Source organism: Marmota marmota, unplaced genomic scaffold, assembly GCF_001458135.2.
Source record: "Marmota marmota marmota unplaced genomic scaffold, marMar, whole genome shotgun sequence".
NCBI classification, from domain to species: Eukaryota; Metazoa; Chordata; class Mammalia; order Rodentia; family Sciuridae; genus Marmota; species Marmota marmota.
Window position 1 is genome coordinate 1,661,500 of NW_026000241.1, and position 25,866 is coordinate 1,687,365.

Consider the following 25,866-nt stretch of genomic DNA (forward strand, 5'->3'; position numbering starts at 1 on the left):
AACTTTGAACAAGCACTTGTAAGGTCATTCAGTTTCAGGACTGCTATTCTTAACTCTTTTCCACCCAGAGTTAGTAGGACTTGGGTATGAGAGGTACTGTAGACCTAGGGTACAGAGAGAAAGTAGGGGTGATTCAGGCACCATGTTTTAAATCACTGAGTTCACCAACAGAAGGTATGTTTCTATTCCACTGTTGCTTTACTGACTCCTTCAGTCCTAACATTAGAACAGCTGTGCAGGAAGAAGTCAGTGAAGACGGAGAGTGAGAATCTGATGAACGAGTCATGAGATAAATAAATGGGGGCCTCAGAGTCATGTGAACTGATGAATTGAGTACACACCCCGTGCTGTCGGCATCACCCTTCCTCCTGTGCACGTGCAGATCTCTCGGGACTCACTGGGCTTTGAAGGCTGAACTTCAGCTGGAAGGAGAGAACTTTGCTGGATCCTTCCCACAACACTCTCTACCAAGATGCAGTGCTGGCAGCCCTCAGGAACCTGGCCTTTGAAGGTAAGCGTGAGATCATGCCAGATTAGCTGGAGGTCAAGAGTTTCTTGCTCATCAATGCTGCTCAGTGATTTAGAAAATGGAAGGGGAGTACTTTGGTGAATAAATCAAGATGGCCTTAGTGTACCATAAGCCTAGAATCGGATATTTTTTATAATGGTGTAATTAATTCATAATGATTTTCTAGGTCTACATTTTAGAAATAAAATTGGAAGACTAGAACATTGAAGACCAGTGCAGAAATCCCAGGAGAAATCAAAGGTAATTTGTAAGAGAAAACTTTGTTCCTTGAAAGGATCTTAGAATCTTAAAAAATAAGATTAAATAAAAAAATAAAACATAATGCCATTTTCAAATTTTTTATTATTAGAACATTTTTTTCTAAAAATAGATATTTATGGCTGGGGATATAGCTCAGTGGCAGAGCACTTGCCTAGCATGTGTGAGGTGAGGCCAGGGATTCAATCCCAAGCACCACAAAAACAAAACAAAACAACAACAATAAAAAAGTACTTAAATGTGACATTGATGTTTAGAGTTTGCAAAGTAGCTCATTTGGATACAGTATTAAGAAATCCCATTAATAGCTAGGCATGGTGGTGCACATGCCAGAAATCTCAGTGGTGAGGTAGGAGGATTGGGAATTCAAAGCCAGCTTGAAGAAATTTAGCGAGGCACCAAGCAACTTAGCGACACCCTGTCTCTAATAAAAAATATTTTGGAAAGGGCTGGGGATGTGGCTTGTATTTAAGCACCCTGGGTTCAATCCCTGGTACCAAAACCAAACCAAACCAAACCAAACCAAACACCCATTGATGTTATTGGGCATGGTGGCACAAATCTGTAATCTCAGTCACTCAGGAGCCTGAGGCAAGAGGATGGTGAGTTTGAGGCCAGCCTGGGCAACTTAGCGAGACCCTGTCTCAAAACGAAAAGAGCTGAGGATATAGCTCAGTGGTAGCACGCACTTGCCTAGGATACGTGAGGCCCTGGGTTCAATCTCCAGCAACACACACATGAAAGAAAAAGAAAAAAACTGGTTAGTGTGTATTGCTGTTTTGATGACAGCTGTGGTACAGATCTTGTAGAACATTCAGTCCATGCAGATTAAGACAGTCCAGACAGGGCATCAAGTCTATACTTTGATGATAATGTTATAAAGAAGTCCAAGGGGTTGGGGATAGAGCTCAGTGGGAGAGCGCTTGCCTAGTATGCTTAAGACCCTGGGTTCCATTCCCCAACACCACAAAAATATATGTTTATTTTTAAATGTAAGTTCAATACCTATGAACAAATGCAAAATCATTGATAAACAAACCCTTGGTTGTGTGTGTCTCATTTCTGACAGAGGTAATATGATAGATAACACGAAGAAGGTAGTTAAGTTAATGTGGAGAAACTTCCAGCCAGATTCCAGGTCATAATCTAAAAAAGAAAACACCTCCTAGAATAAAACCTTGTGAAAGCCATGTGTTTGGATAAGTCTTCCTTGGTCATTCAATCCTACATAGGCTCATCAGAGTTCAGCTTGGTCAGAGTATGGAAAGGAGCCATGTACACACAAGGAATGTGGGAAAGCCTGCAGCCATGGCCAGTGCTTTCAAATGAATGAAAGGACTCACGCTGGAGAGAAACTCTGGGAATGTAAAGTATGGAAAACATTTCTCTGAAACGTATTCAGAGACACGACATAAAACACAGTGGACCTTTTAAATGTAAGATGTGTGGGAAAGCCCCTGATTATCCCAATTTACTTCATACACGAGAAAGGACACACTGGAGAGGAATCTTGTGATTGTACGAATGTGGGAAAGCCTTCCATTATAATATAAATCTTTAAAAAAGTGAAAGGACTCACACAAGAGAGAACTAAATAATGTGGGACAGCTTTCATTATCAACAAAGCTTTCGAGCCACATGTGGGGAGAGTGCATTGTTTGACAAAGGCCTATAAACAAAGTGTGTGGGAAAGTCTTTCATCATCCCAGTTCAATTCAGAGTCATAAAGAAGCAGAGTGGAGAGAAGCCTCTTGAGTAGAAGTGATGTGCAAAAGTCTTCGATTGGCCTACATGTAAGAACACACACAACCAGGCATCGTGGTACCTGCCTTCAGTCCCAGCCACTGGGGCTGGGCAGGGAGCGCTGCTTGAGCCCAAGAGCTCAAGACCAGTCAGGGCAACAGGGTGAGACCCCTTCTCAAAAGAAAACAAAACAAATGTACATTGGATCAAAACTCCATAAATGTGAAAAGTACAAGAAAGTTTTCAATTTTAACAAATACATTTTTAAACTAAGCGGGGCGCAGGGTGCACGCCTGTAATCCCAGCAGCTCAGGAGACTGAGACAGGAGGATCGCAATTTAGTGAGGTGCTAAGCAACTCAGTGAGACACTGTCTATAAATAAAATAGAAACCAACCAACCAACCAGCAAAAAGTGGGGTGGGGCACTAGGGATGTGGCTTAGTGGTTGAGTGCCCCTGAGTTTAGTTTCTAGTACCCATCCCCCAAAAAAAGTAATCTGAAAATGCCCAGTGTAATTTGTAATTGGTGTTTAATCCTCCAGAAAATATACAACCCAAAGGAAATGTTATAAAATCATAAATGTATTGTGTCTACCAGTGGCTCATTCCTAAAAACAGGACCCTGAACTATGTGTTAAAAAAAATCCACCTTGCAGTTTGGATTTTCTTTCAAGTCCTAAGTCTAGACTCTAAGAAGATCTAATTTGTATGTCAGGTATCTTTGTTCATGGGGATAATGACTGTGTTCTTGATTGAGCATGACAGCTACAAGGATGCTAGCAAAACTCACTAGATGAGAGTTTGTTATGGTTTGGATGTGAGGTAGTCCCTGAAAGCTCATGTGTGACAATGTAGGAATGTTCAGAGGTGAAATGATTAGATTTTTAAGAGCTGTGGCCTAATTGTGGATTAACCAGTTGGGTTAGTAATTTGAATGCATTGGTAACTGTAGGCAGGTAGGGCATGACTGCAGGAAGCAGGTCACTGGGGGCCTGCCCTGGGGAGTAATAATATTCCTGGCTCCTTGCATTCAAGTTCTTTCTGCTTCCCTCCACCACACCCTTCTGCCTTGATGTTCTGCCTCACCTCAGGCCCAGAGCTATGAAATTGTCCAGCCATGGACTGAAACTCTGAAATGGTGAGCCAGAATAAAATTTTCCTCCTGAGTTATTCTTGTTGGGTATGTTGGTCACAGCAGTGCAAAGCTGACTATAACAGAGTTTGTTCCTCTGCTGCACTGATTGTGCAGTAACTGCTCTCCCAGTCCTTTCATGGGAGAATAAGCACCTTCTTCCTGTGTGGAAAATCATGGGTGTTTCCTCTGATGCAGCTGAATGTAATACCTCAGTTCCAGTTCAACTAGGTTTCATTATATGTGATTAAAAACAAAAATTTTTTTTTTCTCAGACACAAGATTCATATTTATGTTTCTTAAAAATAGTTTATTTAGCTTGTACACTAAAAAATGTTATTATCTTATTCATTTACTGAGAAGCTACATTAAAATTTTCCATTGATTTCATGGATGAAATAAAATATATAATTTTGCCAGGGTGTTTATTTCACGCTGTGAGTCACTGAGCATTTATACTGCACACACATCAGGCACCTTTTATTATGTAAAATTTACTTCTCATGCTTCTCATGCTTATACAGTTACAAAGTTTATCTTTTTTTTTTTTTTCATTATAGTGCTGAGAGTGGAACCTAGGGGCTTTGCGCATGTTAGAACAGTACTCTACCACAGAGGTACACCCACAACTCCACAACTCTCACCTGTTATTTGGTCTTTAATTTTTTTTTTTTTTTTTAGTTGTAGGTGGACACAATACCTTTATTTTATTTATGTGGTGCTGAGGATTGAATCCAGGGCCTCCATGTGCAAGACAAGTGCTCTACTGCTAAAACATAGCCCGAGCCCCTTGATTAATTTATTCTTAAACTAAGTGTTGTTTATCCTCATTTTGTGAATTTTCAAGTTTTCCTTCAGTTATTTATTCCTAAGTTCATCTCATTGTGTTTAGAGGAGATACTCTGGATATTTACTTTTATTTTTTGTTTTATCATTAACTACTTTTATATTCTGTTTTGATATTCTATCATTTTAGTATTTTACCAACATAAATTTACATTATTTATGTCAAATGTATATTATAAAATCATATTATTTTTCATTATTCATAGTTTTTAAACAGACTTGAGGCTGGGGGTGTATGTAGTTCAGTGAGAGAGTGCTTGCTTAGCATGTGTGAGGACACCCTAGGTTCAATCCCCAACACCATTAAAAAAAAAAAAATGTTCAATCTGGCCTTTCTGGCCTTTCCTAAACCTGGAAAGGATGAATGATGCCTCACCAAGGATCATAGAGAGTCACTGAAGCAGAGGAAAAAGGAAGGTTCACACCTAATTAGTTGCTTTCCATAAGAATTTGTTAATATGAAAATAATAGTTTGCTAACATCTTTGTTTTTCTCAAAGGAATAATTATTTGCCAGTATTTTAGTTTTCCTCCTTTACTGTACACAAAAGCATAGAAGGAAAGCAGGGTCTCTGCTGTTTTCTTATTCAAACAATGTGACTGAAGGTCTCTGTGTCATTGAACTTATTGGTGTTGGTGTGAAGCAGGTGAATGACCTGCAGTGGGGGGCACAGGACTGAGACAGGTAGCAAAGAGCTGAGGCCAAACTTGAGCCTGCAAAGGAGGGACAATGGAGTTCTCCTTGGTGCCTCCTGGGCAGGTGCTGTCCTCTATAGGTGACCTTGTGCTACAGAAGAACAGCTACAGACCTAAGCTGCAGAGCACTGAAAAGTGGGAGACGCACAGCAGAGTTGGGAGTGTCTGTCCTTTCTGAGACTGTGACTCTTGTTGTCATGGGGCTGTTTTCTGGACAGTTTGGTTTTGGCACTATAGAGTTGCTGGTGTCAGACTGTCATCCATGTAAGTGAAAAAAACCTGTGAAGGTCAGACTTAGAGAAAGACTCATTTTGGGTATCTCCTAGAGAAAGGTTCATAATTTGATGGTTTACATAGATCAGAACCTGAAATTGATTCCTGGTTAGTTTCTTGCTGGTGAAAATGAAGATCTTGAAGAAAGGAGCCTTTCTACACAGTTTGGAGGAGACAGAGGGCAAGGTGAACTCCCAGAGTTCAATCCGTAAGTGTCCCTGCCTCATGGCCACGGAATGAGCCAACTGGGGCTTCATTTCAACAGTCAGTCTGGCTTCCAGCTTGGAATATGTTCAACCCAAATGCCAGTTTCCTTGTGAACTGGCTGAAGCAGTCTGTTTGTCTGAGTTCAAATATTTGTTGTTATTCTCTTTATTGTTATAGAATATTACTGCCATAATCTGCACATTTAATAATTTTTCCACACATTTAATAATTTTATTACAGTGGCTTGTGCCTGTGGCCTTTTCAGGGGGCTGAAGCAGAAGGATTGCTTGAGCCCAGTAGTTCAAGGCTAGCCTGGGCAATATAGGGAGACCCTATCTCAAAATAAATAATTAAAAAATAAGAATTTCCGACCCCTGCCAAACTCCAAGCCCTCCTGTTCCAGTCTGGCTGGCCTGGACAGGTCTCTCCTACTCTGAGGCCAAGGATCTCTCCATTCAACACTTAAGTCTGGAATTCTTTGAGTACACTGTGACCCAGTATTCATATGCTGTGACTTGTATGGATCACAGGATCCTGTGGGAAGATGCTAGGAGACCCCAAAAGAAAGGAATGGTGAACAAGGAGCCAGCATCCTGAGCTAGGGAGTGAGGGCTGATTGGAAAAGGCCATGTGGGACCCTCCTCAGACCCTGGTATCCTGTTCCATCCCTACTTGGAGACTGGCATGGCACTGAGCCCCTTTCTGGGCAGCTCTGCTGGCAGCCCTGCATCTCCAAGGGAGCATGGTGTGTGAGGTCCCTGGACCTATGTCTCAAATCCACCTCCCCAAAAATAAGGCTTAGGGGTATTTATGGGATAAAGAAGCAGGGTGGCAGGGCATGGTGGTGCACGTCTGTAATCTCAGCCAGGAGGTTGTGGCAGGAGGATAACAAGTTCAAAGCCAGCCTCAGCAACTTGAGGCCCTAGGTAACATACCGAGATCTTTCAAGATAAAAAATAAAAGGGGCTAGGGATGTGGCTCAGTGTGTATGTGCTCCTGAGTTCAATCCCTGGTACCAAAACAAACAAACAAAAAACCACCCAAACATGTGGTCTGAGATATGAGGGAAAGATGATCAGAGGCAGGGAAAACTGAAGTAATCAGCAGTACTGGAATAAGGACTGAGAGGCTGCTTTTACTAAAAGTACTTCACTTGGCTCTGTACACACCTGCAGATGCCTGATGGGTAACTAAAAAACAGTTAAAAATGTGGCATCTCTGCCTCCGTTCTGATCTGTTTCCTTTGCTCAGTGCCATTTTCTCCTGTGGTCACACTGGATTCTAGGTAGGTCTGATGAATAAATCTCCTATGAGAAGACTTGAACTACTCCCCAGCAACAGCAATTTCTTATCCCAGACAAGGCCCCCTGACCAATCTTGAAATAATGATAAACCAGATCGTAGTTTGACAAGACTACACTTGATCATGCACACTTCTGGCCTCCTTAAACTCTATAAGCTGGGAGTTCATGCCAGTACCCCTGAAGACTGGGTTGAGGATGTAAGTCCCCTTGTCTTCCTGGTATAGCTACACTGATTAAAGTTCCTTTTCTGCCTTCACAACTGCATGTCTCTTGGACTGGAATCTTGGGATGTGTGTCAGAACCAACAGTCCACCAGGACCCCTAGCACTGGGGCCTTTGCCTCAAAACTCTGGTAACAGTCACATATGCTTAACCAAATTTTATGGCTTTTAGATTGAACCCGGCATTTGGGTTGAAAATATTCCAAGCTGGAAGCCAGACTGACTTCTGAAAATGTTGGCAACAGTATGCTCTGAGGTTCAAATTTTGGGCCTTGGACCTCAAAAAGTCACCCATCAGACAGCTTGGCAGGCCCAAGTGAAAGGTCATTGGTTTCAACAGGTTTGAAAGTGACAAAAGTAGCCTGAAAAACAATACAGACAACTACCTTCATGACCAATATGACTGACATGTTAGTTAATGTGACCCATAAAATTGGTGATGAAAGCATTAGCTAAAAGCAAATTAAGCTTGAGGATTTATCCGTGTTTCCCCTTGGTTCCATCCTTGTCCCCTTGAAGCTGACATTCTACTTTTGTGTGCGGTGGGGCAGAACTGGGGATTGAACCCAGGGGTACTTTACCACTCAGCTGTGTATCTAACCCTTGTTATATTTTGAGACAGGGTGTTGGCAAGTTGCCAAAGCTGGTCCCAAATTTCTGATCCTCCTGCCTCAGTCTGCTGAACCACTGGGATTACAGGCCTGAGTCACCATGCCTGGTATTTTAGATTTGATCCTATGTGCTATTATTTTTTTCAGACTCATTCTGTATTTCTATAACCTGTTATTGCTTTCCTAGTATCTATCAAAGAGAGTAGAAATTCCAATTACCTTAGAAGTGTCCTAACCTTTTACAAAGTTTTATAGGGGCACATGGAAAGAATGATCTGAAATACCCTTCTGGAGTAAACACACCTGACAATTTTAAAGAACATACCTTATAGGTGGCAGTTGGTTGAGAAGAGTTTCTGATCTCAGACTTGGCCAGCAAAGTTCACACTTCCTGCCAGAATCAAAGTGCCAGATGTGCAGGGTGAGGAAGGGATGGTTTAGGCCTCAACGCCGGCAACCGTCAAGATCAAACTGGAGGCTGACTCTATTATATACGCTGACGTCACTTTTAAGTGTCTGTGATTCTAAGTGATCCTAAAAGAGCATCACAGTTCCATGAGTGGCCTTCGTGCCTTAATGCCAAGCCCCTGACCCGGTGGAGAAAAGCTGGCTGGCTCTCCTTTCAGTTCTGGCCTTGCTCTCCTCTTGCTTTGCACAAGTGGGTCGCTCCAGGTGAAAACAGCCTGGAACTACTTGCCCACGCGGTGCCAGTCTTCTTTCTGGGATAGGAACAAATTCTTAAAATGCCAATATGTTAGGGCTGGGGTGTGGCTCAGTGGTGGAGCGCCTGCTTAACGCGTTGAAGCTCAGGGTTCCTTCCTCGCCCCTCGGGGGTGGGGAGGGACTGGCCTTGACCGCTCCGAGGAAGGCCGGCAAACTGGCTGGGTCACGGGAGGTTCGCCTACCACGTCACTTAGGCGAAGGGGCGTGGCCTCAGTTATTGTCCAATCAGATGCGCCTCTGGGAGGGGCTGGGAGTCGCTACGCGACGTCGCCTGGGCTTTGGTCCTGGGCTTCGGTCCTGGGCTTCTGTCGGCTCTTGTGAAGGGTCTTTCCGGCCGGTCGCCACCTTAGGTCCCTCTGCCAGCAGCTTCCGCCCTCTGTAACCTGGTGACCTGAGGCTCCGGGAGCCGTGGGAGGACTCCGGGCAGGACGCCCCGGAAGCCGGAAATGGTGAGTGTCGGGGCCGGGAGTCGGGAGTCCAGCTGGCGCTGTCGGAACCCGCAGGAAATGGAGGGCCTCCGGGCGCAAGCTCCGAGTTTGCCGCCAGCTCCGCCGCTGGCCCCTCTCGGCCCTCGGTCCCCTATGGCCCGAGAATGGGGCTGGACCGACATCTCGGATCTCAGCGACCTGTCCTGTCCCTGTGCGGCCCCTTAGCTTGGCCGGGACCCTTCTCTGGGCAGCTCCGCGCCTCCCCAGATTGGGGTGACGGCGGGAGTGTCACGGGAGACTCCAACTCATGTGTGGGGTTCTTGCCGTGGAGGAGGTGGGGTGTGCAGGGCCGCAGTCCCTCCGTTCCCCCCAAGGGGGACCCTTTTGCCCGGAGTTTTCCAAATGTAGGGGAAGTCTCAAATCAAGGACCCTAATCCCTCCCAAGTCTTCCTATGGCTGGCAGTAAATCCCTAAATTTCCAGTACCCTTTCCGTGTTCCAAAATGGTAACTTCCCTCTCTCATTCACAGCATCGAGTTCAACTATTTGTCCTTTCTACACACGGAGTTTTAATTATAATTTTTCCATAGTACCATGGATGCCTGTATGTAAAGACTTTTTTTCTTTTTGTTGATTTTGTTTTCTTTGTTTGTTTGTTAGTATTTTACCTGAAAGGAAAGCAAGAGAATAACCTCTTGGATCTGTTGTCTCTCAGATGCATGCGCCCCTTCTTATAATCTTTACTGGGCAGGAACATTCAAGGGAACTCCTTTGGATTGAGGTTCTTCTTTGGAAATCTTCCAGACTGATCTGCCTTTAAGTTCAGCTGCAGATCAACCCTGCTCTTCCTTAGCATTTCAACCTCTATTGATTTAACTACTACTGATATTTACAGAAAACTGAATACGTTTATGTATTTTTGTATTCAGTTTTCTGTAAATGTCAGTAGTAGTTAAATCAATAGAGGTTGAAAGACAATACAAAATATTTCCTAGAGTCAAGAAAGACATGAATTTCAGAAGAATAAAACAAAAGAGTCCTAGCTTACATTACAATTTTTTCTCCAATTATCAGAGCCTATTATATTCCATCCTTATTTTTTAGTTTTTTATATTAGGCATTGAACCCAGCAGTGTTTTACCACCGAGCTACATCCCCAGCCTCTTTTTTTAAAAAATTTTTTAGTTGTGGATAGACACAATATCTTTATTTTATTTTTTCTGTAGTGCTGAGGATCAAACCCAGGGCCTCACACTGCGAGGGGAGCGCCCTACCACTGAGCCACAACCCCAGCCCCCCTAGCCTCTTAAAAAATAAATTAAAAAAAAAATTGTAACAGGGTCTCATTAAGTTGCAGAGGCCTTGAACTTATGATCCTTCTGCTTCAGCCTCCTCAGCCGCTGGAATTATAGGTGTGTACTACTACACCTGGCTTCATCTTTATTTTTATTTCTCTTGTAGTGCCAGGGATCTAATCAAAGTCCTGTGTGTGCAGAAGCTCTACCACTGAGCTACATGCCCAGACTTTTTTATATATTTATCTTTTTGAGACAGTATTGCTAAGTTACCCAGCCTGACCTCAAACTTGGGTTCAAATACCATCATTAATTGTATACAAAATAATTTCCTACGTGAATGTTTTAGAGTGAACTGAAGACTTCATTTTCTGAAAAAAAAAAATCCGGATATTTGTAGGTTTTCTTGCTGAGTTGGCAAATGTACATTACAGTTTTCTTTCCATGAATACTAGGTTTGAGTGATTTTGCTGGATTCTTCAAACACTGGCTTTGTATCATTTAAAATATCAATGGAGGAAGAGAGATGTAGCTCAGTCAGAGTGTGTACCTTGCACGGGCAAGGCCCTGGGTTCCATCCCTAGCATCACGCACATGAAAAAAATCAGCGGTGACCTTCAGAACTATGAGTTAAATAAAACCTCTTTTCTTTATATAGTTAATTAGATTATCAGTGGTTGTTCAAAGCTACTTGTTGACTCAGAGGCAGATGCCCAAGGCCAGTGACACTGAGTTAAGGCTACCTTTGAGCCTGCAGAGGGAAGTAATGGAAGATCAAACTGGTTCTTTCTGGGGATTGTCCCCTGGCAGGTGTCCTGCCTGCTCACACCCACCTAGGAAAGAGCTCTTTGTATTAAGTAAAGATGCAAAGCACTGGAAAACTGGGCATCCACATGCATGATGGGTTACAGAGGCTCATTCTTGGGTCTTTGTATAGACCCTTTTGAATTTTGTATCCAGAAATTTGTTGCACATAGAGTTTTAATTGTGCGTACTGGGAAAATCAGTGAAGATCAGGGTTTCTATGTTTTGGAAAAACTGTTAATAAATTTGGGAATTTATTTGATTCAAACCCTAAACTGAATCCAACTGAGAGTTTCCTCACTTATGAGAACAGGTTTATGTGGGGTGGGAGGTATTTCCTTGCCATCTAGGAAGAGGACTCCATTCCTGTGGCTGCCCAGGTACCCTGCCCTCCATCTCCAGGGATTGACCTATGCTAGGAGTTATATTTAAATTATGAAAGCCCACCCCCAGACTTGGGAATATTTTAACCCTCAGTATGTGATTTTTCCTTATGAATGATGGGGAAACAGTTTGTTTATCTGAACAGATTCAGTGTTGCATTTATTTGTTTATTTTGATTCCTTCATTGGATATTGCTTTCTTTTAACATAGTTTCTTTAAACTTTGTAATTTTATTCCTTCTGTTATGTGTAAATTTTAGTTTCTTGTTTGAATCTGTAGATTGAGAGACATGTTAGTCAAGAAAATTCTGGAACAGCACAATTTTTGTCACTTTTAGGCATGAGAGACTCAGTGATGGGAGGATGTATTTTAAGTTCTCAGGTGAATTTTTCTTTCTTCAGATCAATTTTTGGGGCTGAGGATATGGCTCAATGGTAGAGCACTTGCCTAGCATATTCAGGGCCCTGGATCTGATCTCCAGCAACATACACTAAATCTAATTTAATGAAGGTCAAACTGCTAATAAATTGTAATATTCATTCCTAAGCTGTACCCCACAGTGTCGTATTTAGCGGAGCAACAGGTGTGATCCCACTTGCCACATAGTTCAAGATTCCAACAGTTCACTTATGAATTTATTTCTCACATTTCCACCATGATATGTAAGAAACGAGATCTTATAATGGTTACCTATATAGGAACATCCAAATTAATTAAATGTAAGTTTTAGAAGCCAAAGTCAATAGAGTATTGAGTTGGAGGTATAGCTCAGTGGCAGAGAGCTTACTTAGCATGTGGGAAGCCCTGTTTTCTGCCCACCCCTCCGCACTGCAAAACAAAAAATAAAAAAAAAAAAAGAGTATTAAACAGTAACATAAAGCATTGTGTACATAAATTTATCTTAATTTACAGTAAATAATGCAGGGAGATTTATAAAACCCTCAAGAGGGAAGTCTGACTTGAGAAGACTCACTACCATATATCCTGTGCTCCTGCTCTAACCTTTCCAACAAAAACCCTTTTGGGAGGCTGGGTTGTGGCTCAGCGGTAGAGCGCTTACCTGGCATGCGCGAGGCCCTGGGTTCGATTCTCAACACCACATAAAAATAAACAAAATAAAGGTATTGTGAACACTAAAAAATAAATATTAAAAAAAAGCCCTTTTGTTAATTCCTTGTGCATTTTCTCTGTTTTTAAATGCAAAAATAAGCAATTGGGAATGCATATTCTCCCTGTCTCTGTTCTTTATTGTATGAGTAGTCAGACTCTAGTGTTTTTTCTGTGTGTGGTTCTGGGGATCGAACTCAAGGCCTTGTGTATGCAAGGCAAGCACTCTACCAACTAAGCTATATCTCCAGTTCTTGCTGTTGTTTTTTGGTTTGCTTGTTTTGCAGTACTGGAGATCCATCCCTGGGCCTTGCACACTCAGCTGCATCCCCAGCTCTTTTTATTTTGTGACAGGGTATGACCAAGTTGCCCAGAATGGCTTTGTACTTATGGTCCTCTGGACTCAGCTTCTGGGTCTCAGCTTCCAGAGTAGCTGTGGTTACAGGTTTATGCTGTTGCATCTGGCCAGACTCCAGTTTCTGATGTGTGATTGCTGAGACTAAAGCCTCTTGTCTTTATTCTTCTCTTGCATCCATTCCTGGACCAACTTCCCAGAAAGCTTGGGGCTCCCTTCTCTGGCTTAGCCCCTGGAACTCCCATCCAACCCCAACCACAATTAAATTGCAGGCCAGGCTGCTGTTTTCCTCTCAAGCCATTACACACCCTGCTTTTCCTCAGAGACTTGAATTACTGCCTTACGGCAATGTACCGCTTTTGGGGAAGCTCACTGTGAGCTGTGCTGCTCTGGGTGGAATAGCTGAGCCCTCTCAAACCTGGATGAAGCTAAGAAGGTAGATTTTTTTTTTTTTTTTTTTGGTGCTGGGTATGAAACATGGGGCTTCATACATGCTAGGCAAACCACTGAGCCACACCCCCTGCCTGATTTGGCAGTTTTGATAAGATATTGGCATTTAGAAGCAGGAATATTGGGTGGGGGGCCCTCCTTAATTCTGTCTTGGGTGATGTCTTAGCCAGGTTCTGTCTGTATCTTCAGGATGAAAGCCAGGGTGGCCTTGGTATGGGGTGGGAGTTGTGAGAGTGGAAATATTTCCTAGGCAAAAGATGGACCCATCGGACTGGGGTTGTGACTCAGGGGTAGAGCGCTTGCCTAGCATGTGTAAGGCCCTGAATTTGATTCTCAACACCATATATAAATGAATAAATAAAATGAACGTCCATTGACAACTACAAAAATATTTTTTAAAAAAAGGTGGGCCCATGTGATGATCCCCCTCTCCACATAGAGCCTTTATTTAGAGAAAGAGAAGGGTGGGAAAACTACTAGATAGCAGACCAAATTCAGTATCCTAACAGCAGGAGGTTCACCAGGCCTTTTAAGTATTTTTGCTATTATAGTTCTTGGGCTGCTATCATAGCAAGTATCCCAACTCTTGGTTTTATAGGTGACAACACTCAAATACCCCTGGGGCACTGCAGAGAGGTATTAATTCAAGTGCAGGTTCAGCATGAAGCCCTTAACGTTATAACCCTTGCCATGAGGAAATCTAAAACCCTGGTGATGCCAGTGTGAGGCTGTGTGTGGGAAGAAAATCATGAATCTTAGGGAAGACAAGATCCCCTCTCCACAGTGTATCTGGAGACTCAAACCAGGAGCTAGGAGTGAGTGCTTAGTAGCAGAGCATGAGCTTAGCATGCATGGTGCCCAGAATTCATGCCCAGCATAGAAAATACAGCCAGCCAGGGAAGGAAGAGAGAGAGGGAACAAGAGGAAAACATGGAAACAGTCGTCCACACTGTGACTTAATTGGAAATTCAGAGTGTACTCCCAAGCATTTACACAACTAAATAGATAAAATAGCACTGATTGTTTTTTTTTTTTTTTTTCTGCAAGGTAAGTTCTGAATTCATTTCTGCTATATGCACTAATTGGCAATCCTCTATGTGATTAATCAACACAAGACTCTAATTACATTATATCTGGGGATCCCATTAACTGTAAGCAAGGTTTACTCTATAATTGTTGAAGAGTAATGGGTTATAAAATAGAGGAGAAACAGACATGCCTTCCCTTAAGAACTGTGGTCTTGCCTAAATCCTCATGGTCATAGCAGCCATTGTTTTAAAAGATCCCATGGAAGCTCTAATTCAATGAGAAATAAAATAAAATTTAGATCTTTGGCACTTACAAAGAACCTTACCAAAATCAGGTCTCCCATACCTTCATTCTGAGGTTAACTTATGTAACATGGTCCAGTGTAAATTGTGTACATCTCTGAAAGATTGAAGAGCATTATTCAAAATCTGTTTTGCCTTTAAACCTGGAATGGATGAATGGCATCTCACAGTGGACAACCACAGCTTTGATATTGTGGTTCCACCATTAAGCCCTATACTCAGTAACCACCATTACATAAATTCCTGATTATGTGCAGCCAGCAACCTGTAAATATTCTGCTGTCACCATGCTGGGTAGGTCTGAGCCCACTGCAGCAGCCCCTTAGCTGCAGTTTGCCTTTGTCTTTGGAGCAGTGTGGTCCACCTCGGGAACCTCAGCAGCCTTGTCATCACATGGTCTTTTCAGGAAAGATTTGAATTACACATAACTTTCTCCAGGAACAGGGCTGACATATGTTGAAGTCAGGAAGTCATCCTCTTCTGGGAACATCCATTTAGCATTCATTGAGAGCATACAAATATTGAGGGGAAAAAAAAAAGAGAGAGCTCAGAAAAAGTGGGCCATTGCCTCACACTTAACACCAGGGACCCTGATACCCCAGTTAATTCCTGAAAACAGGGCTACTCCCTCCCTGACAGTATGAATAGCCATTGACCCTGTCACCACCCACAGCATTTTTTGGGTTTGGGTTGTTATAGAGGCAATGTGTTCCTTGTTGACACATTTTACTTACTCCAGTTTACCTCTGATTTGCAAATTGACCACCCCTACCACAAGGGCTTCAGCCTGTTGGAACTGCCAAACAACAGGCACTCCTGTTAGTGCCTAAGAAACAGACCACATGACTACAGAGGCTTCAGCAAACTCCAAGCATTCCCTGTAGAATCTCTGGACCTCTCATCATGGCCATAAGTTGTCCATTGTCTTTATTTATTCATTTGGCACTGGGAATTGAATCAGGGCTGCTTTACCATTGAGCTACACCCCTAACATTTTTATTTTGAGATAGGGTCTCACTAAGTTGTTGAGGGTCTTGTTAAATTGCTGAAGCTGGCCTTGAACTTGAGATCCTCCTGATTCAGCTTCCTGAGTTACTGGGATCATAGGCAAGTGCCACTGTGCTAGCTGTCCATCATCTTCTAATGCAAAAAAGGCCCCTCATCCTCACACTGTAGACCATTAGAACTACAGTGTCTGGTCCTGAAAATAGAAGCTTTCCCAGGCTTTGAACAGATGGCACTACTCAGCTGCCTGTGATGTCTTGAGTCTTGAAAAAAAAATCCCATAAATTCAGCACAGCTACCTACCTGTCCTTGCTATAGGGTGGAGCCAAACCTTTGCCATCCAGTGTTTCCTGCCTGTAGGAAGAGGTGGCCTCATCCTTCCCCAGTCTCTTGCCAGATGCCACCAATGCTGAAGGAGGTTCACCCTATTCTCATATCTCTTGGTTCCCCAGGGGAGCTCCTTGGGATTAATTGAGTGGATACTGGTAGAGAGTTTGTAGGCTTTACAGATGACACTGCCAAATTCATATAGGATAGCTTCTCTCTCTCTCTCTCTCTCTCTCTCTCTTTCTTTCTTTCTTCGGACCCTTAAGGTCAGGGGAGCCGTCACAGCACCTCCAAAGAAAAAAGGTATTTCTGTCTCTTGTATGGTTATTTTGTGCAGCCCAGTTCCCCTGGATTGACTCCTGAGTGTTTTAGTCATGTGCAACCCAGCAGTTGGCATCCCTGGGTGGGCAAAAGGTCTGAGTGTTTAAGTCGCTGGGAAAGCGACAAGTGTGTGTTCATTAAAGGCAGAAAACCTCACCCTGGGTGTGACTGGAGTGCTGGGCAGTATGGTAGGTAATAAGGAAGGAAGTAGAAGAATTTTTCTCATAAGGATTGATGGTCCTTAAATTTGTTTTTTTGTACAGCATCTCTCTTATTTCTCCAAGAGTCTGGATTCTACCATTAGAGAGCAATAAAACTTGTACTGTGACCACAATGTAAACATAGAGATTGATTCTATGTGTTCTTGGTGCTAGGATTAGAATTCTGATCCCAACATTCACTTACTGTAAATGTTTAGAAACCACAGAATTATATGTGAAATTATTTTTTAAAAAAATATTTTTTTAGTGTTGAGGGACCTTTATTTTATTCATTGATTTATATATGGTGCTGAGAATTGAACACAGTGCCTCACACATGTGAGGCAAGCACTCTACCACTGAGCCACAACCCCAGCCCCGTGAAATTTTTTTTTTTTTTTTGTATTGAGTATTGAACCCCAAGGTGCTTAAACACTAGGCAGCATCCCCAGCCCCTTTTAGGTTTTTTTTTTTTTAAATATTTTTTTTTAGTTGTAGATAGACACACAGTATCTTTGTTTATTAATTTATTTTTTATGTGGTGCTGAGGCTCGAACCCAGTGCCTCACATGTGTGAGGCAAGCGTTCTACCACTGAGCTACAGCCCCAGCCCCCTTTTATTTATTTATTTATTAAAGAAAAAAAAGGATTTTATTCAGAATTTATTTTTTTTATTGGTTGTTCAAAACATTACAAAGCTCTTGACATATCATATTTATTTATTTATTTTTTAATTTTTAAAATACCTTATTTTATTTATTTTTATGTGGTGCTGAGGATCGAACTCAGGGCCTCGTGCATCCATGCGAGCGTTCTACCACTGAGCCACAACCCCTGCCCCCTTTTTAGTTTTTATTTGGAGACAGGGTCTTGCTAAGTTGCTGAGGCTGGCTTTGAATTTGCAATCCTCCTGCCTCAGCCTCCCAAGCTGCTGGGATTACAGGTGTGTACCACCATGCATGATTTATGAATTAAATGAATATGAATTAAATATGAATTAAATGCAGACCTTCTTTACTATAGTTCACCTTTCCTCTGTAAACATGTCTGGGATGTTTCAGGACTCAGTGACGTTTGAGGATGTGGTTGTGAACTTCAGTGTGGATGAATGGGCTATGTTGGATCATGCCCAGCGGGAACTCTACCGAGATGTTGTCGGGGAAATCTTTATGAGCTTGGCCTTTATAGGTAAGGAAGACAATTTTTCTTTACTTACTCAATTAAAGAGCAAGTGTTTCTTGCCCATCAGTGATGTTCATGATTTGAAACCTGGAAAGGAAATACTGTGGTAAATAAACTGGCATGGTTGCAACTCATCAGAAACTTAGAGTCTAATATAATATGTTTCCTTTTAAGTTGTAACAATTAATGATTATGACGTTTTCTCTAAGTTATAATAATTCATAGTGGTTTTTCTGGCTCTACTTTCTAGGGGAAAAATGGGACCAGAACATTGAAGATTGGTACAGAAATCAGGGGAGAAATTTAAGGTAATTTATAATGAAAGGAGAAAGCAGTCTTACCAAAGCATCTTAATATGTCCTAGAGTTTTTTTTGTTGTTGTTGTTTGTTTTGTTTTTGTTTTTTGGTACCAGGGATTCAACTCAGGAGTACTCTACCACTGAGCCACATCCCCAGACCTATTTTATATTTTATTTAGAGACAGGGTTTCACTGAGTTGCTTAGTGCCTTGCCATTGCTGAGGCTGGTTTTGAAATTGCGATCCTCCTGTCTCAGCCTCCCAAGCCGCTGGGATTACAGACATGCACCACCGAGCCCAGCTGTCATAGAGTTTTTTATGTAAGTAAATAAATAAGCCTCTCTCCAAATTTTATGTATTCAGAAAAATTTCACCTATATATGTATTCAAGTGTGATGTTCGATGTTTGAAAAATAGGAACCATTTATTAGAGTCTGCAAATATCACTGAGTATCGCTGTTTTATTTAATAGATGAGATTAAGCCCTCTTGCAGAGCATTCAGTCTGTTCACTTTCAAATAATTTAGACAGGGCAGAAAACCCTCACTTTCTCTGATAACAATAAAAATGTCAGTTTATATAATCCCAGTGGCTCAGGGGGCTGAGGCAGGAGGATCACAGGTTCAAAGCCAGCCTCAGCAACTTAGAAAGGCCCTAAGAAACTTTGTGAGACCCTGTCTCATTATAAAAAAAAGTCTGGGCATAGCGGCAGGAAAGATAGTGGAATGAGATGGACATCATTACCCTAGGTATATGTATGACTGTGCGTATGCTGCAATGCTACATGTACAACCAGAGAAATGAAAAGTGCTGTAATTGTGTGCAATGAATCAAAATGCATTCTGTTGTCACATACCTAATTAAAATAAATAAATAATTTTTTAAAAAAGGGTCTGGGGATGTGGCTCAGTGCTTAAGTGCCTCTGGGTTCAATTCCTGGCACCAAAAAAAGAAAAAAAAAAAAAAGTTGGGCATGTGTGGTGAGGCACTGGATTCTTTTTTTTTTTTTTTTTTTAATGTGGTGCTGAGGATCAAACCCAGTGCCTCATACCTGGGAGGCAAGCGCTCTGCCATTGAGCCATAATCTCAGCCCTGAGGCACTGGATTCTATTCTCTGCACCACATATAATAAATTAAAAAAAAAAAAGTTTAATACATATCAAAAATGTATAAAGGTAAATTGTTATTAGTTAATATGTTCTTTTTTTTTTTTTTAAACAGTAATCATATTATAGAGAGACTCAGAGAAAGTGAAGAAAATAGTCAATGTGGAGAAATCTTCACCCAGATTCCAGATCATAATCTGAACAAAAAAATCCCAACTGGAGTAAAATCACATGAATGTAGTGTGTGTGGGATAGTCTTTATGCCTCGTGCATCCCTTAACAGTCCCATCGGATCCCACACTGGACAGGAATTGTTTGAGTATCAGGAATATGAAGGAAAGCCATATAAGTGTAAGCAGTGTGAGAAAGCCTCAAGTTACTACTGCTCTTTGCAATTTGATGACAGCAGTCATGCTGGAGAGAAACCTTATGAGTGTCAGGAGCAGGAGAAAACCTTCATTTCCCTCACTAGCCTCGGAGGATATGTGATAACACATGCCGGAGGTGGACCACATAAATGCAGCATGTGTGGAAAAGGCTTCCAGTATCCCAGTTCACTTAGAGTACATGAACGGACTCACACTGGAGAGAAGCCATATCAGTGTAAACAGTGTGGGAAAGCCTTCAGCTGCTTGGCTTCAGTTCGAAGACATCAAAGAACTCACACTGGAGAGAAACCCTATAAATGTAAGGAGTGTGGGAAGGCTTTTAGTTCACTCTCAGGCCTTCAAGGACACATGATAAGGCACACTGGAGGTGGACCTTATAAATGTAAGGAATGTGGAAAAGCCTTCAACTCTCCCAGTGCACTTAGAAAACATGAAAGAACTCACACTGGAGAGAAACCTTATCCATGTAAACATTGTGGCAAAGCCTTCATTTGTTCAACTTCAGTTCGAAAACATGAAAGGAGTCACACAGGAGAAAAACCCTATGAATGTAAGCAGTGTGGGAAAGCCTACATTTCTCTCTCAGGCCTTCAAGGACACATGATAAGACACACTGGAGTTGGACCTTATAAATGTAAATTTTGTGGGAAAGCCTTTGGCTTTCCCAGTGCAGTTCTAAGGCATGAAAGTGCTCATGTTGTGTAGAGTTCTGTGACTAAAGAGTGTGGGGAAGCCTTCATTTCTTCTTCAGACATTTCAGGACAAGTAATCACATACACTGGACTGGTACTATAAATTAAATGTAAGGTATTCAAGAAAACCTTTTACTGTCCTAGTTCACTTTCCTAGTACAGAAAGGAATTTGCACTGGAGAGAAACCCTGTGTATATAATGAATGTGGGATAGCCTTAGACCTTCAAAAGCTTATTAGGAATGCATGCAAGGGCTCATGTTGGAGAAGAATTCTTTGAATAAAAAGCAAAGTAAAATCTTCAGTTTTCCCAGTTCCTTTGAAAACATGGCAAAAATTTATGGTGAAGTCTTTAGTTTTACTTTCTGATATATGTAAGAGCTCATACTGGAGAGCAACCTTATGAAGGTAATAAATGTGGGAAAGTATATTTCTAACTGTCACACTTATGGAAGAGAGAAACCTGTGTGGAAAAACTTTTATTCATCACACAAAATTCAGCATATGAGAGAATGCATAATGGTGAAATACCTTATGAATGCCAGGGTGTTAGAATCCCTCCATCCTTCCAGTTCAGTTCAAAGGCATATATAAGTGTTGTAGAAAAGCCTTCAATTGTCCCACATTCTGACCAAAATATGTAGGAATACAGAATGAATTCAGACTGTTCAAGGTAGTATTTTCAGTGTGAATCCAAAGCTTGTCTGGTTCTTTGAAAACAAATTTTTTCCCCTTTAGGTTCTTTACACTGAGAATATTGTATTTAAAGATAATATTTCAATGTAATATTAAAGAAATATTCAAAAATATATACAGTGAATTGAAATCCTAATTATTTTTTTAAATAACAAAAAAATTCAATTTAACAAATATTTTGAGTCCTGTGAAAATCCTATAAAGATAATATGGAAAGCTCAAGTGGAAGTTAATTTTGTGTGTAATGCTGAAGAAAATTCCCAGCATTGAAGAAATATTGTAAAAATGGTAAAGGTATTTATTATTTTATCACTTTCTCACATTTATCATTAAAGTGGATCTGTAGACCATGGACTTCTACTCCTTTTGCAAATGAGCACAGGAGTGAGATTGTTCTGTAAGTACCTGTAAATAATGAGTTTAACAGGTAATGTTTTTATTTTTAAGTCAGCTAATAATTTTTTTTTCACCATTTGGAACCATGCTGTTCTGTGTATGAATCTTATGTGTATTTCTTATTTGCAGATTGTTTTCATTATTACACAGTTTAATTGTTCTGAGATTAATAGGCCACTGGAAAATGAGTTTAATTCTTGAAATTTTTCTACTGGTTTCTTGTACCTATTTTATATATTCCAGCTTTCTTATGGGAAATGCTAATTTAAAAAAATTGGGACAGAAACAGCTTTATTCAGTTTTCCTTGTTAATAAATAGTTGTCTTCAATCTGTAAGTATGTGATGTTTTATTATATTCTTTTGTGAGTTTTCGTTTTTCCCCCTGCTGTGTTGGGTGTTATTTTCTTTTTTTTTTTTTTTTTTTTATATATTTTTATTTTTTAGTTCTCGGCGGACACAACATCTTTGTTTGTATGTGGTGCTGAGGATCGAACCCGGGGCCGCACGCATGCCAGGCGAGCGCGCTACCGCTTGAGCCACATCCCCAGCCCCGGGTGTTATTTTCTGTAGACCTTGTACATGCTAAACACATGCTCTACCACTGAGCTACACTCCCAGCTTGATCTTAGCAGTCTTGATCTTAGTATTTAAAACATGTTACACTCAAGTGTGAGCCTCTATAAATCAAGTGCAGGCTTCTTGGAAGAAGGGAGTTCTCACTTCTCACTCTGTCTCCCATATTTAAGGCACAGTCCTGGGTAGCTGGGAATGGATGAGAGAGTGAAGTTATCACCTCTCAGGAGGAAAGCTCTCTCTGTGCAAGCTTAAGACAGAAAGAGTTTTGTGTTTTGGGCTGTAGAGTTTCCAACCTCCCGGAGCTGAGCCAAAGGAAGTATGTGAGTAGCCTTATTTCAAATATGGTGAACTTTCTCCTTTTTACCAAATTTACATAGATTTCCCTAAGTGTTTCTCCTGTTGCTCTGTACCCTCAGGGCTTTCCTGGAGGCTTTTCATCTGGTGATTTTCTTTTTTACACTTATCACTTTCCTTTGGGACTAATCTACAGGTTCCTCACATACTACCAGATGTCAAGCCCCAGGATTCTTTCTTAGTATAAGTTTATGCATTTGTTTATTTAGAGAAACTGGAGATGTCTTTGTTTTAGTAGTGCCAGGGATGGAACCTAAGGCCTTGTGCATGCCAGGCAAATGTTTTACATGGAACCACACATCTTCATATTTATATGTGGTGCTGAGGATCAAACCCGGGGCCTCACACATGCCAGGCAACTACTCTACCACTGAGCCACAACCCCAGCCCATCATTAATATCTTAAATGAAACAAACTCAGTGTTTGAAGAATCCAGCAAAATCACTCAATCCAACTCTTATGTATAAGAAGGAGGAGAGAAAACTATAAGGAATATTTACTAATTCCACAAGAAGACCCACAAGTTTCTGTTCTTTTCAGAAAATGAAGATTTGGGAGAGAGCTTGCCTAGCTTGCAGGAGGCCCTGGGTTTGATCCTCAGCACCCACCCAAAACACACATAACAAGAAAATGCTGTCAATCAATTGTTACTTCCAAGGCAAGAAATTATTTTATAAACTCATATTTGAACACTTCAAGTGTTAGAAGCTTAAGCCCTGGAATTCTTTTTGAAATCATCAAAAAAGAAAAAACAGACCCGAGAAACTTATTATATATGCTCCAAGAAGAAATAGGTAAACAAGAATTGAGACAAATGTAACACTGAAAAATTTTTCCCCCTGAAATTCATGTCTTTCTTGCCTCTTTGGAAATATATTGTATCACACTTTATTATAAATATTTTGCATTTACTGGAAAAAAATGAGACTCAAATGAGTACATAATTTTTTTGGGGGGTGGGCTTTTCACTATTTTGTTTTAAAATCTAGGCTTCATTTATTTAATTACTTTTTACCCATTCCATCCATCATTTTTCCTTTTCATGATATTCACTTATACATATATTAAACTAATAAATAGTGCCCCAAAGGTTACTCAAGTTTATATAATTTCATTAAATTCTTTTCCTATTAACTGTTTTCAAGTTCACCAATGCCTTGTTTTTGTCTAAAATTTGTTCCTAAGCATATTCGTGAATGTTTTTAAACATTCTGATATTAGTACATAAATCTTTTTAAGGTGACAAATGCAGAGAGGGACAGTGCTCAACTGGAACAATGCTGAAAGGCTAGATCACCCAAAAAAGTTTGCAAAGAGGAACTTCAAAAAAACCCTAAAGAGATCCCACAAGATAACTATATCCAGGAAAGATGCTGCTCAAGAGGAATCACGGCTTGGAGTCACTAGAGGAGAGGCACAAAGATTTTGTGCAACCGGTTCCAAGTGTTGTTCTTCCTCTTGTAAAAATTCTCAAACAAAAAGAACCATCCAGGGCTGGGGTTGTAGCTCAGTGGAAGAGCGTTTGCCTAGTATGTGTGAGGCCCTGGGTTTGATCCTCAGCACCACATAAAGATAGATAAATAAAATAAAGGTATTGTATCCATCTAAACTATGAAAACAAACAAAACCATCCACTGCTCTGTGAAAATAAATGATACTTAAAATAGTGCATTTGACCAGGCATGGTGGCACAGGCTTGCAATCCCAGCTCCTCAGGAGGTTGAGGCAGGATGATGGCAAGTTTCAGGGCAGCCTGGGCAAACTAACACCATGCTTGCCTAGCCATGCATGCACTGGGTTCAATCCCCAGTACTGATGGGGAAAAACAGTGTCATAGGGGCTGGAGTTGTGGCTCAGTGGTGGAGCACTTGCCTAGCATGTGTGAGGCCCTGGGTTCGAGCCTCAGCACCATATAAATACATAAAATAAAGGTCCATCTACAACTAAAAAAATTAAAACACAAAACAAACAAACAAACAAAAAAAAACAGTGCCATAGTTTGAAAATCAGCATAGAGGACTGTCGAATGACAAAATCAAATCAAAACATCTGATTGGCTTTTTTTGCAATTCTAGAACAGATTCTATAAATCTGAATGTGTGCTTCAGTAAGCTGATCAGAAGGAGTTTGGGCTTTAAAGGCAGAAAAGGGCTGAGAGAGAACAAAAGTCCCATTGTTCTGTTCAAAGTTACTTTCCACAGAAAGGTTAAAGCAAAAGGGACTTTTTTTTTTTTTTTTAATCACCCAGCCTAACACTGGCCCATTTGGGGATCTGGCCATTGTCTGTCTCCTGATTTTCTTGGCAGAATGGACTTGCTGACATGGAACTTCCGTATGAGTAACTCCATTTGGTGTGGTCAGCCAGACCTAGTTCAGGAGCTCAGAACAAATCTTGTTTTTTTTTTTTTTTTTTTTTAATATTTATTTTTTAGTTGTAGATAGACACAATACATTTATTTTATTTTTTTAATTTTTATGTGGTGCTGAGGATCAAACCCCGGGCCTCACATGTGCTAGGCAAGCATTCTACTGCTGAGCCACAACTTCAGCCCTAAACCAGTGGTCTTCTATAAATTTTATTTAATAGGACAAATAATAATAATGTCTACTGGAGAGAGGATGGGACTTGGAACGTGGGTCGGAAACTGGAAGTTTGGGATCTGTAGCCAGCACTGGGGAGAGCGTGGTGGGGCTGAGAATTTGAGATCCTGCTCTGAGTTGGGGAGAGAGGCAGCTCCTCCCATGCACGTCTTCCTCGCAGGAGTTGGTGGCACAGTGACCCTTCCTGGGTCACTGCACAGTTGGGAGAAGAGGGGCTGCAGGTGGAGCTGCCCAGAGAGGATTCCGTGCCAGGCCGATTCGCAGTTTTCCAAGAAAGATATACAAATGACCAAGAGCAAATGAAAAATGCTGAGTATCTTCCAATACAAAGAAATTATGTCTGAAATGATAGATATGCCAGTTACCCTGACCTGTTCATAACATTATATGCATTTACTGAAATGTCACACTGTACCCCATAAGCACAATTACTATTTTATTTATTTTAAAAATAAAGATTTTTTAAAAAGAAAGATGTTGGGGCCAGACTGGGTGGCACACACCTATAATCCCAGCAGCTCAGAAGGCTGAAACAGGAGGATGGTGAGTTCAAAGCCAGCCTCAGCAAAGGTGAGGCACTAAGCAACTCAGTGAGACCTTGTTTCTGATAAAATACAAAATTGCACTGGGGATGTGGCTCAGTGGTTGAGTGCCCCTTAGTTCAATCCCCGGTGCCCCCTCCCAAAAAAAACATGTTGTGCTAGGGGGTGTGGTTCAGTGGTCAAGTGCTTGCCTAGTATGCTCCAGTCCTTGGGTTCAATCCCCAGCACTGAAAAATATGTTGAACATTATTATCCATGAAGGAAATGGAAATTAAAACCACAAAGAAGGTCTAGCATGGTGGCACACTTCTACAAACCCTGCTACTTGGGAAGCTGAGGCAGGAGGACCTCAATTTGAGGTCAGACTGAGTAATTTAAAAGCCCGCTTCAAAATAAAAAAATACAAAAAAGGGCTGAAGATGTAGCTCAGTGGTAGAGCACACCTGGGTCCAATTTCCAGTACTGCCAAAAAAAAAAAAAAAAAA

General features: G+C 41.2%; 1 protein-coding gene and 1 long non-coding RNA gene across 4 annotated transcripts; one reads left to right on the forward strand and one right to left on the reverse strand.

The window, feature by feature from the left end:
• On the forward strand, positions 1-21,642 carry LOC125613736 (zinc finger protein 564-like). 3 transcript variants are annotated; one of them, XM_048795062.1, is made up of 5 exons: positions 1-511; positions 696-769; positions 17,610-17,736; positions 17,981-18,038; positions 19,250-21,642. In XM_048795062.1, exons 3-5 carry the CDS (start codon positions 17,664-17,666, stop codon positions 20,226-20,228), a joined length of 1,110 nt encoding a protein of 369 aa, XP_048651019.1. In that variant the 5' UTR covers positions 1-511; positions 696-769; positions 17,610-17,663; the 3' UTR covers positions 20,229-21,642. The 3 variants fall into 3 exon arrangements, with proteins under 3 accessions (XP_048651019.1, XP_048651017.1, XP_048651018.1); XM_048795060.1 differs by lacking the exons at positions 1-511; positions 696-769 and adding exons at positions 8,818-8,991; positions 9,500-9,573; XM_048795061.1 differs by lacking the exons at positions 1-511; positions 696-769 and adding an exon at positions 8,822-8,991.
• LOC107145226 lies at positions 2,383-8,278 on the reverse strand. The gene is made up of 2 exons (XR_007344301.1): positions 8,145-8,278; positions 2,383-3,889 (listed from the first exon to the last, which is right to left on the reverse strand). It is a non-coding gene; the product is annotated as an uncharacterized LOC107145226 (long non-coding RNA).
• Positions 21,643-25,866: the final 4,224 nt, after the last annotated feature.

Excerpts from the sequence above, each read along its gene's own strand:
- LOC125613736 (XM_048795060.1), top strand. Across the intron at positions 17,737-17,980 it reads TATGAGCTTGGCCTTTATAG|GGGAAAAATGGGACCAGAAC; the intron begins GTAAGGAAGACA and ends TCTACTTTCTAG. Across the intron at positions 18,039-19,249 it reads AATCAGGGGAGAAATTTAAG|TAATCATATTATAGAGAGAC; the intron begins GTAATTTATAAT and ends TTTTTTAAACAG.